The sequence below is a fragment of the Carassius auratus genome, unplaced genomic scaffold (assembly GCF_003368295.1).
Source record: "Carassius auratus strain Wakin unplaced genomic scaffold, ASM336829v1 scaf_tig00033084, whole genome shotgun sequence".
Classification (NCBI taxonomy): Eukaryota; Metazoa; Chordata; class Actinopteri; order Cypriniformes; family Cyprinidae; genus Carassius; species Carassius auratus.
Window position 1 is genome coordinate 9,935 of NW_020526046.1, and position 17,903 is coordinate 27,837.

General features: G+C 39.7%; 1 protein-coding gene and 1 long non-coding RNA gene across 2 annotated transcripts in view; both read right to left on the reverse strand.

Annotated features, from left to right (window-relative positions):
• Positions 1–4,126: 4,126 nt before the first annotated feature.
• The window catches only part of LOC113081081 (fibroblast growth factor 11-like), a gene marked incomplete at its 3' end in the record, with an annotated part of 43,828 nt that continues 30,051 nt past the window's right edge, over positions 4,127–17,903 (reverse strand). Inside the window, exon 3 of the mRNA XM_026253129.1 lies at positions 4,127–4,230. Coding sequence (XP_026108914.1) covers positions 4,127–4,230 — 104 coding nt within the window. The remainder of the gene's footprint in view (positions 4,231–17,903) is intronic.
• On the reverse strand, positions 7,461–13,191 carry LOC113081076 (uncharacterized). The gene is made up of 2 exons (XR_003282091.1): positions 13,066–13,191; positions 7,461–7,548 (listed from the first exon to the last, which is right to left on the reverse strand). It is a non-coding gene; the product is annotated as an uncharacterized LOC113081076 (long non-coding RNA).

Genomic DNA, 17,903 nt, shown 5'->3' on the forward strand with positions numbered 1-17,903 from the left:
TAACTTCAGACAGGAATGAACAATGAGAGAAAGGTAAACAGGGAATCACAGGACAATGACAGGACAGATATGAGACAAAGGCAGAAAAAGAGAAACAAATGACAGTGATAAATGCTAAAATGAAATGAGAATGGAATTGAATGATGAGCGCAATCCCATGGGCTGTGCTTTGCGTGTCTTCTCTTGTCAATCCATCTCTCACTATATTTCTTACTATGGAGGATAGAAACCCTGCTGGCCTGCACGTACTTCTCCATCCCTATCTCTCTTGAACCGTTCAGCTTCTTCATATTCCTCTTATACCTCATCATTCTGTCAGATGAGGAAGATGACGGCCAGATTACTACAGTATATCATCATGCTTCACCACACGAGACAGCTGAGCAGAGGATCATGGGATAGACCTCGGAGGGGCACATTAATTAGTGTTTCAACACTTCTAAACATGTAAGGTTCGAAATTTCATTTTGATGCTTTATCAGAGGTTGAAAATTGAACGTAGTGAAGCATTTGCAAAAAACGGTAAGAGTGAACATACTGTAACGTTTACATCAAGAGCGTGAACATGAAGATAATACAATTTAGACTTTTAATAAGATCTCCAGATGATGAAGGTAAGCATACAGAAAGCATTCACAACAGTAGTTAATATCTGTGGGACACACTATACTACTGTATATATATTGGCTTTAAAGATCCAGTTTTTGAAAGTACCACATTCTCGAAAAATCTAGTCTCATTTTAAAATGAATTCATTGTAAATTGACAACATCTTAAAATTCAACGACCAATTTCATTATGGATATAGATTTCTAGTTCCAGCTCTAAAATATTTTATCAGGTGGAAACTGAGAATAAAACCCAGTAGATTATGAACAGCTTGAAAAGTTATAGGGCCTTCGCATTATGTTGTGGACAATGGGAGAATCAAAATAGATAGGAACCTCTAGTTTAACAACCACATAGCAACAGTAGAACACAACACTCAGAACACTCAAGCATCTGCATAGTAACAATCGTAAAATCACCTTGGCAACAACATAATTGTGTGACAGTAACTAAAGATGTTAAGAGGAGACTGAGAGACCTGCAAGAATACAGCATGACTGAGATAGGAGAAGCTGAGCGAGCATGAAGAAGAGAGAGAGAGAGAGAGAGAGAGAGAGAGAGGGAGAGAGAGAGAGAAGAGGCTGTCGGTGTGTGTGTGAATGATGTAGTCCCCGTGGAGGGCTGTGTCCGAGTGCGTCAGCCCCTGGAAAACATGAATTATTGATAGGCTCAGAGTTCAGGGCAGGTGTGTGTGACAGAGAGAGGCCATGTGTTCAGGGACATCAGATCCTACAACACATACACACAGAGGTGCGTTTGTGGAAGAGCGTGAACGAATCCTGTTATGCAACACAAACACTTGCACTTCCATTTTTGTGGAAAATAAGGTAACACTCACTCACTTAAGCGTCTATTAACCAATTCATTAACCAATAACTGGAAGAATCTGAGAGACCTGTCAAACCATATACAGTACATACCAAAGCCATCAGAACTCACTTACAAAGCATTCGCTCAACCAAAATGTACTATAATAAAACCCTGGTTAATTTTCACAAGGGGTGAGTGTCTTAAAGTTAAAATGGTGGAGATTTGCCACCAAACCTGAATTCTTGAAGTGATTATTAAGACTAACCCTGTGTTTAAATACTTTTAAAAACACTAGGGTAGAGTGGGGGGAAACGGCAATTACATTTTTGTTAAAATCCTAATAACATGACTAACAGTATGTGATAACTTTATGTGATAACTTTATTTAACTTTATGTGAGAACACATTACACACTCTTTAAGGGGGTGTTTTCCCACACTCTAAATGCATTTGTAGTCTTCATAAAATAGGCAAAAAGTACACAGATAACCTTGATTCTGCAGTGTGCATGAGATGGACTCCCATGAGGCCATGGGAGAGGAGTTGTGAAAGGTCACATGACAAACTTAACATGGTGGATGTACATATTGTATATAGAGCATGCATGTACTTTTTAATGGTTAGGAAGTTTGTTCCACATTAAATGCTTGCTCAGACAGTATGCAATTTCAGATGCACCTTGATTTAATCCAGGGAAAATAACTTGTTTAGCTTTGTGTATTCTTCTCATGGTACAGTACACAGCAGGCAATGAGTCATGCCTCACATAACATTTCAACAGTCAACAATATGTGTTTTGGTTCTATTGTTTCAGAATATTTTAAAGCTCAGGAGCAAGCTGTCTCCAGTTTTGTGTCTTGTGGCATGCTTCACGGGCTTCACACTAGTCTCTTTGGTTTAAAATATCATGCTAAAAAAAGATGAAAGTTAGGACACCGGTAGAGCGCTTTCAACGCTTCAGACTACGGCATAGAAGAGAGAAAAGAACGAAAAGAGGTCGCTCTGCACAAGGTTTTCTAGGATAGGGATTTTCTCTCTTTTTTCAGGTATGGTCATTTCCCTTTGTGCAAAATGGGTCGACTTTCTTCCCATGAGGAGAACACATTCTCCACAGATGCTCTCCTTACTAGAGAAGAGAAAAAAGAGAGATAGAAAGTGCATTCGTGCTCCTTTGAGTGAGAGGGGATGAGTTGCTTATTGAGTTCAAAACTTAGGGACAATTGTAATTTGTGTAATAACTGATATGTATATATAGTTTAGAAGATGCATAGCTAATAAAAGTGGAGATCCTTTTGAAATCTAACTCTACTGTATTTGTGTGCAGACAGAAATTGGTTTGATATTCTGATATCCATGTGATAATTCATACATTTTAAGTGCACTTAATGGGGGCACAGTACATCATGTAGGTCTTTACACCTCTCTTAGTCTCATCGTCTTATTTTAAAGACTGTTATGAGTTTCAAAGATGAAAAGAATGCTCTTTTCTTCTCCAAAGGAGAGAGAGAGTGGATCAGACAATAGAGAGAAGAGATGCAAAGCAATGCATCTCTTAGCAGAAGCATGTCTTACTCACACGAGTAGAGAGAAATAGGCCAGACTAATGGAGTGTGTCACAGAGAACTGAGACCAACAGTACTCACACTCACTGTCTGAGGACACACGCACACAACGGTTCACTTCATTAGCAGCACCTGATACATAATGAAAGATCATGCTGCAATGTGTGTGGCTTGCTTAAGCACATAATACAGAGGAGACCCAATGTCTGGGATTTAAAATCTGCAGTGATGTTAAAAACGTTTATACACAAGAACATTAAAAAATAAAATGAATTAGAAATATTTACGATGTTAATAAGGCTATTTTCAAATCATTAATTAAATAGCATAAGATAAAAAAACATTATACACACTGCCGATCAAATTTTTAATTTTTACAAGTTTTTGAAAAATAAATCTAATACTCACCAAGGCTGTATTTATTTGATTAAAATACAGTAAAAACAGTAATATTGTGAACTATTATTACAAATACAAATTTGCTGTTTTAATATAAGTATATTTTATGGATTTCATTCATGTGATGGTGAAGCTGAATTTTCAGCAGCCGTTATTCCTGTATTTAGCATCACATGATACTTCAAAATGCTTACAGGAATCATTTGTCATAAATGTCTTCACTGTCACTTTTGATCAATTAAGTTATTTACATGCATTATTTTTTTTATCTTACATATTGGTATTGTAGTAACGTTTCCACAAAAATATTAATATTAATATTAAATAATAAGAAATGTGTCTTGAAAACCAAATCAGCATATTTGAATGATTTCTGAGCGATCGTGTGACACTGAAAACTGAAACTATGCCATCACAGGAAAAAACTATGTTAAAATATTTTGAAATACAATTTTGTAATAATATTATACTATTATAATATATAATATTTATTTTTGTATTTTTGATCAAATAAATGCAGCATTGGTGAGCACAATGGAAACAAAACAAAAACACAACAAACATATTGAACTCCAAACGTTTGACTGGTACAGTAGCATGCACTGTAAGTTTGAATTCAACAGTATTCGGTTTAGAAAACTGCAGAATAAAAGCTTTTTCACTGCTGGACTCAAATGCATGTCGCTGACATTGTGTTTGATGTGTTTGTAACCTATCGATGCGTATGATGTGTGCTGTAGACTTACTGATGTGTAGAGGTAGCCCTCGCTGTTCATGCCTATGTAGAGTCCCGTCTTGGTGCTCTGGATGGCCACTATCCTCAGACCCACAGGAATCAAGTTGAACAGCACTGTAATTCAGAGAGAGAGAGATTTTAAACATCAGTGTGGACGGTCTGAAATTTAGCTCGATATGAAATAAATGACGAACAATTCTCTATACTTCTTTTTCAACGTGCTATGAAGGGTGATAATTTCTCTCCAGTGCACCTAAGGTGAAACACACCCCCCAAAACTGACAGTTTTAGTAGAAATCTCCTGAAATTACAGACCCCAGTGAAATGAGCTTTCAGATTCGGCGAGGCACGTTAAAGAGAAACAGAGAAATCTCCTTACACCTCGCTCTTTGTTCTTCCATCATTCTGCCAGCCGTAGCCAACAGGATTTCCACTGTTTCCAAAACTGGGATGTTAGCTTGAGGCGTGTGCATTCTGGGACGGTTGCGTGTGCGCATTCATGAGCCTTTTGAGCTGCAGATGACAGTGTGTCTGTTTTGGTGTGGAGTGTTGACCGATGGGACCGTTGGGGAGAAACGTCTTGAGCGACATGTTGACTTTAGCAGTATTGACAAATGCCTCGTGGCAAAGCGTCTCCACAGGAGCGATGCAGATTTGAGCTGCACCCTCCTAGTGTTGTGACAACCCCGCGAGCATGACAATGAAGACCTCATCTGAACCCCAAACCTTACAGCCTTAAAATAAAATAAAATAAATATATTATTCCACTGTCTTGAAGCAAGGCAGACAAGACGATGTAATATTTATAATATTTAGCAATATATCAAAAGCAATAAAATAAAATGAAATAAAATACAATAAAATTAAAATGACTTGCATCATAATCAAATCAAATCAAATAGATATATTATTCCACTGTCTTGGAGCAAAGCAGACAAGACAGTGTAATAGTTATAATATTTAGCAAATTAACGTAAAGCAATAAAATAAAATAAAATAAAAACAACTTCCATTAAAATAAAATAAAATAAAAACTACTTAAAATAAAATAAAATAAAATAAAATAAAATAAAACAAAATAACTTCCATTAAAATAAAATAAAATAAAAACAACTTCCATTAAAATAAAATAAAATAAAAACAACTTCCATTAAAATAAAATAAAATAAAATTAAATAAAATAAAAACAACTTCCATTAAAATAATATTAAATGGAATGAAATAAAAACAACTTCCACTAAAATAAAATAAAATGAAATGAAATAAAAACAACTTCCATTAAAATAAAATAAAATAAAAAACAACTTCCGTTAAAATAAAATAAAATAAAATAAAATAAAATAAAATAAAATAAATATTTTACTGTCTTGTCTGCTAGCAATGCTGCATCAAATTATGATTCAGATTAAAAGTAACAAGATATATGCATAATATAAGTAGTAAAACTGTTTTTGATCAGATGGGATCTTTCAGATTAGCATCAAATCTGCTAGTGATAGCTGAACTAACAAGCTTTTAACTGTGTTCTCAGTTTCAATTAATGCTCATCCAATGATAATTAAACACCTCAAGCCATTAAACAACATTTGCTCATCACCATAAATGAAATAAGTTGCTGGTAGAAAAAAATAAATAATAAAAATAAAACTTTCAACCTCAAGTTATGCACTTGTGTGTATGAGCGTCTGTGTGTTTACATGTTGTGTCTTGTCACCCTGAAGCATCGCTACAAAGACTGACTGTCAATCTTTATTTATTGCCTAGGTGACTTCTGGAGACACAAAGAAATGGATGGCAACCTTAGGTCTGCCTCTGTCAAAGTCCATCTGTGCTTGGCATTATGGTAGAAGGGTCAGGGCATAAAACTGGCCTGTCGTTCATCCTCTCTCTCCCTATTACGAAGAATCTTTTCTTTCTTTTTTCAGTATGCCTCAGCAGCACACTGTGTTAGTACACTGTCAACAGCTCTGACATCTCGCTGTCTGTTAAAGACCTTCAGAGTTTCTCCCTCCCTCCTGGGCGGGTGGAAGGGAAGTCATTAAATGTTAGTATGACATTAGTAAAACTTTCTGAGCGTCTGAGTGTTCTTGAGGGGGCTGTGCTGAGGAAATGATATCTGCTGTATGTTTCATCTCTAGTTGACCGTATCTGCCAGATGCTTCTGAAAAACGTCTATGACCAGATGCTGGACATTTATAGGATAAAACTTATAGTTTTTATTTTGCCTTTGTTCAACTTATGTTTTTTTTTCTGTCTAGACACTGACCTCACACCATCTTTTCTGTCTCACTGCTTTCTTGTTCTCTTTGGTTAACCTTTTCTGCGTGCCAAAAAAAGATGCCAGAATCTTGGCTCTCTTTTTATCTCCCTCTGGCTATAAACACACTGTAGTTGGCCTGGCAGTCCACTGGCTCTGCCTTGGTCTGTCGTAGATCATCATAAAGTTGCACATGTAGATATACAGTTTTTCATAGCATTCCACCCACACAAAGAACAAGAACGATGTAGCAGATAAATAGTCCACTTTGGTGGCTGAACAAAAAAAGGCTTGACGCTCACTTTCCAAAATTATTCCATTGTCCACAGGATAGATTTCCAAACTGAAATAATATTTATTACAAAAAAGTATGTTTATACAAAATCAAAAAATCAAACTCTCATATAAATAAAGGATTGAAAAGATATAAAGTGGATTGATTCAATCTGTTTCCTATGGAGTCAGGCCGTGAGGTCAAAGACTGTTACTTCCGGTTCTGGCCACGCCTTCAGGTGAAGTCACAGGTCCTTTATTCCCACCTTCTGCTCCAATCCCTAGGTGGTGCCAACTCACATAACATTGGGTGCAATAGTTAATTATTTAACAAACAAAAATAAACCTTATTTTAGCTCCTACATATCCGGCCCCTAAATGTTTCAAACTTAACATTGAACATTTACATACATTTATACAAGGAGCTATTAATAATTGTTACGGCTGGCTCCCAAACCGCAACATAAAAGAGGCCAACAACAAATGCTTTAACAATAAACCAAATTTATTGTCAAACAATTAAACAAACAAAATAAACTGACGTCTAGGGGAAAAACAACACGCGCGTGTGGTTATTAAATAAACAAACAATATCTGACACTAACAATAACAATGAAAAAAATGATATATATGAGCAAAATATGTATTAAATAAAAGAATGGGAGAAATGAGAGAGTGAGTTCACTTGGAGGTGCACTGATCTTTATACTAATACTGATTGGGGATTGAATACACCTGTTGCCCAACTAACGTCTGCACTGTGTAGCAGAGCCAGCAGGGGGCAAACAGGCAAGCGTAACACCTCCCCCACAAAAGTATTCCTCTAAGGAATACTAAAAAAACATCAAAATTTCCACCGATGATCCCACTCCACTTGGTTCCGGATTCCTGCTTCCTGGGCCCTAGGAAACAGGATAGAAAGAGACAAGTAGAGGGAAAAAAAACAAAACAAAAAAAAAAATAATAATAAGGAGACAACAAAATATACAACCTTTATGTTCGGGATAGGGCATCGGCAATGACATTGTCACTGCCCCGGATGTGTTTAATGTCAAGGGAAAATGGTTGCAAGAAGAGACTCCACCGCATTATCCTCTGGTTACGATCTTTCATTCGGTGTAAAAACACCAAAGGATTATGGTCGGTATAAACCACAATCGGACTAGCAGATGATCCCAGATAGACCTCAAAGTGTTGGATAGCCAGAACAAGAGCAAGCGCCTCCTTTTCCACAACAGAATAAACTCGCTGGTGGACATTGAATTTTTTTGAGAAATAACAGATTGGATGTTCTACTCCATCCTGACTTTTCTGTAACAGAACAGCTCCCGCTCCAGTGTCGCTGGCATCCACAGCTAAACAAAAAGGTCGAGAAAAGTCTGGTGCAAGAAGGACAGGAGCACTAGCCAACAGTGCTTTGGCTCCATCAAAAGCCTGTTGAGAAACAGTGGTCCAATGAAAAGATACTTTTGTACTTATAAGATCGGTCAAAGGTGTTACGATGGATGCAAAGTTTGGGCAAAACCCCCGATAATATCCGGCCATTCCCAGAAACCTACGCAACTCTTTGCGATTTGAAGGCACTGGAAAAGCACAGATGGACTCAATCTTAGCTTCAATGGGACGGACATGTCCATTTCCTACTATTTTACCTAAATAGGTGACAGTAGCTTTCCCAAATTCGCATTTTGCCAGATTTAAAGTTAAAGAGGCCTCAGTCAAACGAACAAATAACTCTCTTATTTGGACTAAGTGATCCGACCAAAAGGAACTGTACAGAACCACATCGTCCAAATAAGCTTCACAGTCAGATAATCCAGACAACACCCGGTTTACAAGGCGCTGGAAGGTGGCTGGAGCATTTCGAACCCCAAACGGCATAACACGATATTGGAGGAAGTCATCAGGTGTCACGAATGCAGACAGTTCTCTTGCCCTAGCAGTCAGTGGAACCTGCCAGTACCCTTTTAACAGGTCAAATTTGCTCACAAACTTTGCAGACCCCACTCGATCCACACAATCATCTATGCGGGGTAAAGGGTAGCAATCTGGCTTAGTGAGGGAGTTAAGCTTGCGATAGTCTGTACAGAATCTGTAGGATCCATCAGGCTTATTAACAAGGAGACAAGGGGAACTCCAAGCACTAAAGCTGGGTTCAGCCAAGTTGTGATCTAATAAGTAACTAACCTCCTTCTTCAACAATTCCCGTTTTATGGGGTTTACTCTGTACGCATGCTGCTTAATCGGTAAAGCAGAACCCACATCAATGTCATGTTCGATCACTGTAGTACAACTAGGCACATCAGAGAACAAGTTGGGAAACGACTCGACCAACTGAAGAATGTCTTTCTTCTCAGACTGCGATAGATGTGGTAAATGATGGGCTAACTGTAGATACATCTCAGAATTATTCAATCGTCCTTCAATAACTCCTCGAGAAGGAAAGTGAACACCGTCATCTCCATCACAACTCAAAAAGGAACTCTTTGAAGAGGAAGTCCCCTCCCCAGTCAAATGTGAAGAACCATCTGGCACAGTAGTTACTAAACCCACCGAAGATGCAGGAGGAAAGTAAGGCTTTAAAAGATTTATATGGCAAACCTGCACTCCCTTGCGTCGTTCGGGGGTTTTCAAGAGATAATTCTGTCCAGAAAGGCACTTAAGAACTGGATAAGGACCTGCAAAACGGACTTGAAAAGGGTTACTTGCAAGTGGCAACAAAGCTAATACTTGGTCTTCGACCTGAAATTTACGAGACACTGCTTGTTTGTTAAATAACCTCTCCATCTTACTCTGTGACTTCCCCAGTTTTCTCTGAGCAATTGCTCGAGCCTCATGCAGCCGATATCGAAAACCACTCACGAAATCCAAAACATTTTTGGAGGGTTCAGAAGGGATCCAGTTGTCAGCTAGAACAGCAGTTGGACCACGAACTTCATGACCAAACACCAAATCATTTGGACTGAATCCAATGCTCTCCTGAGTAACCTCTCTAACTCCCATAAGCAACCAAGGCAGCCCCTCCTCCCAATCAGACCCAAGCTCCACACAGTATGACCGTAGCAAGGACTTCAGGGTCTGATGAAATCTTTCAAGGGCCCCTTGACTCTGAGGGTGATAGGCACTGGAAATGTTATGACTGATTTTTAATTGTCGCAAAGCTTTAGCAAACTGACGGCTCATAAAATTAGAGCCCTGGTCAGACTGGATAACTCTAGGAATGCCAAATGTTGACATAAATGCAGTTAAAGCTTTGAGAATAGATTTGGTAGTGATGGACCTGACAGGATACGCAGCTGGATACCGGGTAGACAGACACATAACGGTAAGTAAATACAAATGACCGGTCTTTGATCTTGGTAGAGGACCTACGCAGTCGACTTGTAAATACTCAAATGGTTTTGAGATCGCTGGAATAGATTGGAGAGGAGCCACAGGGATTTTTTGGTTTGGCTTACCAGTGAGTTGACACACATGACAAGTTCTAACATACTTTGCTACGTCTCTTTTTAAACCAGGCCAAAAAAACCTGCGTTGCAACCGATCGTATGTTTTCCTCACTCCCATATGTCCAGCCATTCTATCATGAGCTAACCTGACCACAGACTGCCTGAATTTAAGAGGGACTACTACCTGCACATAAACTTTAGTAATGGGTTCAGATTCACTGACCCACCGTCTAAGCAACATCCCATCTTTCAGAAAGTAACAAGAGGGTAGCTGGGTCTCAATATCTCTCTCGATACAAACCATTGAGAACAAAGGTTTAAGAGTAACATCAGCTAACTGTTCTTGAATCAAGTTCTCTCGAGAGACATGAAAAATAGAGGATAAAAGATCCTCTGATACTCCCTTCTCCCGGGATACAAACTCCTCAGAAAATAAATCGGATGAATCTGAAATCATGTCTTTTGTCAAGGACATACCAAGTGGTTCACCTTCGACTGTCCCATCATCAACCTGATCTGATGGAACAAACGCACCCCCATCTACATCATCCTCAGAATGAACAGGTAACGGTTTCTCCATGGTTACCTCACTATCAAGATGTAAAGAAACTTCACCCAGCTGGTCAGCTTTAAGTTGCTTTCCTCTGGCTCGGGTGACAGCACAGGAAGGAAACACATGGGGAAATTTCCAACCACATTCATCAGGAACATCTGCAGACACAGGCGAGGAGACTACAACAGTAGATGGTACAGGTTTTGATGTTCCCCAGACATTTCCCTGAGCAAGATCATTTCCCAGGATAAAAGAAACACCAGGTACAGGAAGGGAAGATCGTACTCCAACAATAACATCACCAGTTACCAGATCAGATGTAAGATGTACCTTATGTAAGGGGACTTTTAAAAAGGTCATTTCTATTCCCCTAATCAATACATCCCTCCCGGTTGCAGTCTGACCTGAGAGTGGAAGAACTCCCTCTAATAAGTATGATTGAGAAGCTCCGGTATCTCTCAGGATCCTCACAGAAACTTTTCCTTCTTGACCTGGCAGAGACACAATGCCGTTAGTAAGAAATGGAGCATACTCTGTATAATTATCCCTTACATCTACCTGTGTTGAGATCCCCTTCCTAATCTCAGAGTTCTGTTGATAAGCATGACTCTCCAGTGGTTCAATTCCAACCAATCCAACTGGCTTAGCAGATTTCTTTAACGAGTTACATTCAGAGATTTTATGCCCAACTTTGTGACAGTAAAAACAGATCACCGTACCTTTCTTATCTGATGAAAAATTCTGACTCACAGGGGGCACCCTTGACACAGTGTTTGATGTACTCACTGGAGGTGTCCACCGATTCTGAAATGACTTTCTACTCTGATCGCTTGAAACTCTATCAGGAAAAGAAACTCTGTGAGTAAGAACAAATTCATCAGCCAACACAGCTGCATTAGCTAATGTAAGGGCCTTCTGTTCATTCAGATAAGTAGACACAGACACTGGTACACAGTTTTTAAATTCTTCCACAAGAATTAACTCCCTCAACTGGTTCAAGGTTTCCACTTTCCGAGACTGACACCACCTGGTAAACGCAATATCTTTTTCGCGAGCGAATTCAACATACGTTTGTTTCTCAAGTTTCTTATAGCTACGAAAACGTTGGCGATAAGCCTCTGGTACTAACTCATACGCTCTCAAAATGGCTGTTTTTACTTGTTGAAAATCTACACTCTCTTCTTCAGAAAGAGAAGAAAACACCTCCTGAGCCTTCCCTGTCAAAACGCACTGCAGAAGCAGAGTCCAGTCCTCTTCTGGCCACTTTAGAGAAGAAGCAACCCTTTCAAAATGGGCAAAATACTTGTCAACATCACGTTCACAGAATGGAGGAACCATCTTAATGTTTCGACCAACATCAAAAGAAGAGTGCACAAACTGAACAGATTTAGAAGCTTCAGCTTTCCTAACTTCCAATTCAAGTTCTAATTTCTTCATCTCATACTGCCTATGTTCACGTTCACTCTCACGTGCATACTCTAACTTTTTCAGCTCCAATTGTGTACGTTCACGCTCCTGTTCAAGCTCTAATTTTTTTAACTGAATCCGTTTTTCCCATTCCCTATCTTTTAATGCTTGAGTACCTTCAGACGATAGTCTCTCAGTTTCAAACTGTGTTTGTTTCTCTGTGAACATGACATCTCTCTCCATAAGTGGATATTCTCCTACATCCAGAATTCCTTTGGCTATCAACTGGCTTTTAACAGCCCTCAACAAATCCTCCTTGCGTTTCTTATCATTACTATTCAAAATGAGTGCATGACTCTCTGCGATTTCTAAAAGTTGTTCTTTGGTGCACCTATCTAGAAATTTATCAGAAAGTTCTACATTCAATTCCTCAATGGACGTCATTTTGAACAAGCATCCGATTAACACAATGAAGATTCAGTCAATAAATTGACTACAATAGCCCAAATAATTCTAACAAAACCTCCCAACGAAAAGTGTCAGAAAAACAACCTAGCTCAATCCACTATAACACTAGAAACACTATAAAAGATCAAGTGAATAATTAAACAAGAAAAAAAATCCTGTTTCTACCATTCAACTTAATCACACAGACCTTAAAGTTACTGCAACCATTTCAGTGTTATAAAGAGGACAAAATCAATGCACATTTGTAATAGGAATGTGTAAAACCCTGCATAACCACTCAATGCAGTGCTAATTTACTCACAGTAAACAACAATCGGTCTTACTCACTAGGCCACAACAGCTGTTTCAAACTTATTTACGAATCACATCAGCTGCTATTGTCCCCAAGATTTTCATGTAAACAAATCAAATTGTATTTAACTAGTCTACACAAACATCCACTTCCTATATAAAATGGCAAAATGAACATAACCACACGTACGCGAAAACACGCTCTCTTTATAATCAAATTAAGCAAAACCAAGGGAAAAAAATGTACTCACCAGGATTTCCATTGGCTTTTACATCTCCGATATGCCTGCCTGTTGAAACTAACTAACCTAGCTAGTCTTCAAAGGACTGCCGGGCTCGAGGCGACTTGAAACGCTGAACCTCGTAACAACCGTTCTCTAAATGAGATCAGCTGCGCGAGAAGCGTACCCCCACCCAGGATTTCCTTCCGAAACCTCCAAAATAAAATGCAAAACAAAATCAACAAAACAACAAATAGTGTTCCGATGGAAGGGCCGCTCACGCGCAACCCAGCTGAAACACACTGTCTAACCGGAGTGAAAGCCAATTCTCACAAGAAATCCTGAAGAGACTAAAAAAAAGAGTCCCTCAGAAACAAATGTTCAAAATCCGGACGAGACTCCCATTTTTATGTTACGGCTGGCTCCCAAACCGCAACATAAAAGAGGCCAACAACAAATGCTTTAACAATAAACCAAATTTATTGTCAAACAATTAAACAAACAAAATAAACTGACGTCTAGGGGAAAAACAACACGCGCGTGTGGTTATTAAATAAACAAACAATATCTGACACTAACAATAACAATGAAAAAAATGATATATATGAGCAAAATATGTATTAAATAAAAGAATGGGAGAAATGAGAGAGAGAGTTCACTTGGAGGTGCACTGATCTTTATACTAATACTGATTGGGGATTGAATACACCTGTTGCCCAACTAACGTCTGCACTGTGTAGCAGAGCCAGCAGGGGGCAAACAGGCAAGCGTAACAATAATCTAAGTACAAAAAGAAAAGAATATATACTTTCCATTCATCTGATCTCTATTGATCATCTTCTTCCAACAGCAAGCACAGCTTTGTGATGGGCCGCTCCATTATGCTGGTCTTTGTCTGCAGTTTGACTGACCGGACCATCCCTTTTGAGTCAGGTTTTGTTTCTAGTATTCTTGCAAGTGGCCATGAGGATCGTGGAGAGGTAGGGTCAACCACCACCACAATATCTCCAACTTTGAGATTAGTTCTTGATTTACACCACTTCTGTCTCTCTTGCATTAGTGTTAAATACTCCTGTGTCCATCTCCTCCAGAACAAATCAGCCAAGTATTGCACTTGTTTCCACCGGCGCCTGGTGTATGAGTCAGATTTGGAAAACTCACCTGGAGGCAGAACAGGCTGAGAGTTATGCAAGAGAATGTGGTTAGGTGTAAGAGCCTCCAGGTCGAAAGGGTCAGAGGATGCAGTGGTGATTGGGCGGTTGTTAAGAATTGCCTCAACTTCACAAAACAATGTCTGGAGACCTTCATCGTCTACAACTTGTTGGTGTAAAAGGGAATTTAAGACCCATCTTGCAGACCTGATTAGTCTCTCCCACACGCCACCGTGGTGAGACGCCCCTGGTGGGTTGAAACTCCAGTCAATCCCCCTTTGGAGCATGGCACTTTGAATCTTACTGCTGTTTAGATTGGTAATGGCCTTTTTGAGCTCTCTGCATGCACCAACAAGATTGGTACCATTGTCAGACCAGATATGTTTTACCTGGCCCCTCCTACATATTAATCTTCTTATAGCATGGATACAGGAGTCAGTGTCCAGGGAGCTGGCCATTTCAAGATGAATGGCTCTGCACGACATACATGTAAAGAGTACGCCATATCTTTTGACAAAAATTCTTCCTCTTTTTGTTTCTATTGGGCCAAAATAGTCCATTCCAACATTTGTGAACGGTGGAAGATCTGGTAGAGTTCTTTCTTTTGGCAAATTAGCCATCTTTTGTTCCTCAGTTTTGCCTTTCAAGCGTCTGCATGTCACACACTTAGAAATAATTTTTCTTGCTGCTGTGTTGCCATTGATGATCCAATACTTCTTACGCAACTGGGCAAGAATATAATTTCTTCCACAGTGACCGTACCTTTCGTGAATGTGGCGTAGTAACAAATTGGAGGTGTGGGAGTGTTTCGGAAGAATGATGGGATGCTTCATGCTTTCTGACATCGTCGCTCTTGACAGTCGTCCTCCAACTCTCAATAATCCATCTTTTATCATTGGATCTAGTTTGTAGAGGGTACTCTTTTTTTGAACATTGTGTGGAGTCATTTTTAGCTTTTCAAAATCATTTGGGAAAGCTTGTCTTTGAGTGTAGGATACAATTCCTTTTTCTGCTCTCCCAAGGTCTTTCATAGACAAGAACTGACCACTAAGTGTTGATCTGAAGGTATGCAGCTGGGAAGCCAGTTTTTGATGTCTAGAACGAGTGCAGACATTGGTGGAAAATTCCTTCCTTTTAGAAGCGAGTGCTAACAGGCTGTCTCCAAGCTTTTGGTACCAAGCAACAGCTTTAAGCAATCTGGTCCAATCTGAGAAGTAAGAAAGAAGCTTTTGGGTAGGATTCTGTTCATTTTTAGTGACAGTGTTACACACAATGGTAAAACCTTTGACCTCTGGGTCATCTTGTCTAAGGGACACTTGTTTATACCCTTTAGTTAGCCAACTGTGATCTGGTTGCCAGAGGAATTTAGGGCCACATATCCATCTTTTGCTTTCCAGAAACATTGGTACACTCAGCCCCCTGGATGCATCATCTGCCGGATTGTCCTTACTGGACACGTACCTCCATTGTTGGGTGCAGGTATTTTCTCTAACGAATGATACTCTGTTGGCAACATAAGTGTGAAATCTTGCACTGTCATTGGCTATGTATTTCAACACTGCCTCACTATCTGTCCAGAACAGTGACTTTTTCAATGGCAGCTGCAGTTCTGACCGGAGCATCTTGTCTACTTTGACAGACAACACAGCAGCTGCCAACTCAAGTCGTGGTATCGTCAACTGCTTTAAAGGGGAAACTCTTGCTTTTCCAATCATGAAAGATACATGGATGTTACCTTGCTCATTGGTCATTCTGATGTAGCTTACAGTTCCATATCCAAGTTCACTGGCATCAGAAAAATGATGCAACTGAAAGGACTGTGGCTTACCAAATCCATTGGGTTTCTTACAGCGTGGCACACTGAAGGCCGCCAACTTGGGGAGGTCATGAATCCAACATAGCCATTGTCTTAATTGAGACGTGGGTATTGGCTTATCCCATCCATAGCCTTCTTTGCACAATTGCTGTAAAAATTGTTTGGCTGGAAGAGTGAGGGGTGCCAAAAGTCCAAGAGGATCAAAGACAGAGCTCACCATTGAGAGAATACCTCTACGGGTATGGGGTTTTTCATTGAGTATGATGGTAAATCTAAAGGTGTCATCTTCCACGTTCCATTGAAGTCCCAAGGCATGGTCAACTGGTAGTTTGTCCTTATCTAAATCTAAGGACCTAATGTTGTCCCCTCTTTTCTCCTCCTCAATGGTAGACAAGACGGTTCTACTATTACTCACCCATTTGGTGAGTTGAAAACCTCCCAAGCTGCACAAATCCACCAAGTCTGATCTCAGTTGCACTGCTTCCTGTGCTGTGGGCAGAGACACTAGGCAATCATCAACATAAAAATTATGCATTACTGTGTTGGTTACTAGAGGTCTAAAACAGCTGTTGTCTTCTGCTGTTCTCCGTAAGGCAAAGCTAGCACAGCTTGGAGAAGAGACTGCTCCAAAAAGGTGCACCAACATGCGATGATCTATAGGACTTTGCTTAATGTCCCCTTCTGGCCACCACAGGAAGCGTAAACAGTTCACATCTGATTTTGAGACTCTTACCTGGTGGAACATAGACTTTATGTCCGCCATCATTGCAATGGGTTCTTGACAAAATCTAAGCAGGACTCCAACCATTGAATTGGTAAGATCAGGCCCTTGCAACAGTTCCGTGTTCAGGGACACACCTTGATATGTTGCACCACAGTCAAACACGACTCTAATTGTATTCTTTTTAGGGTGGTAGACTGCGTGATGTGGAATATACCAGGTTCTTCCCTCCACTTGATCCACCTCTTCTTGCGGGACCACCTCAGCATATCCTTTATCTATCATGTCACTGAGAAAGGATGTATATTCTTTATGGAATGAATCACTTCTCTTAAATTTCCTTTTCAGACTCAGAAGACGTTGCATGGCCATGTGACGGTTGTTGGGCATTATCACATCCTTTTTCCGAAATGGTAAGTTGAGTGTGTAGTGTCCATCCAATAGTGAGATTGACTCATTTGCAATTTTAAGAAAACTTTTGTCATCAAATGACATTTCACGTTTTTCATCTGAGGCCTTTTCATTGAAGTCATGATTGTACTGACTAATCAGAAGCTTTTCCAAATTTGCTACAGATATTCTGTTTATGTCAGCAGATGGAGAGTCACAACTTATGCTGGATTTCCCTCCTCTTAAGGGTCCATTAACTACCCAACCAACTAAAGTCTTGACTGCATAAGGGCCCCCACCTTGACTGTTTACAATCTCCCATGGCTCTATAACCTTTGAGGCATTGGTTCCTATAAGTAGCTCAATGTTGCCATTAATCTCAGGGATATCAACCTTTTGCAGGTATGGCCATCTAGCAAGATCTTTTTTGGTGGGTATGTTTTCCATGGTGACTGGCATTTCCTTCTGTGTGAATACATCAGGCAATTGTATGAAATTGGTTTTATCCAATCCAGAGATCTCTAATCCTGTGATTACATAAGTTGGCATGGACTTCTCGTGACTCATTGTCTTCAACAGGATATTAGTTCTTTTACCTTTGACGTTCAACTGAGACATCAGACGTTCGGTACAAAAGGTAGCGGAACTTCCAGGGTCAATGAAAGCGTAGACTGAGACGATTTTGTCACCTTTAGCAGCTTTGACTCTTACTGGAACCACTGAAAGGACATTATCCTGTATACCGGCCCCAATATTCCCACCAGCTGGCTGCGTAACGGCAGAGGAGTTC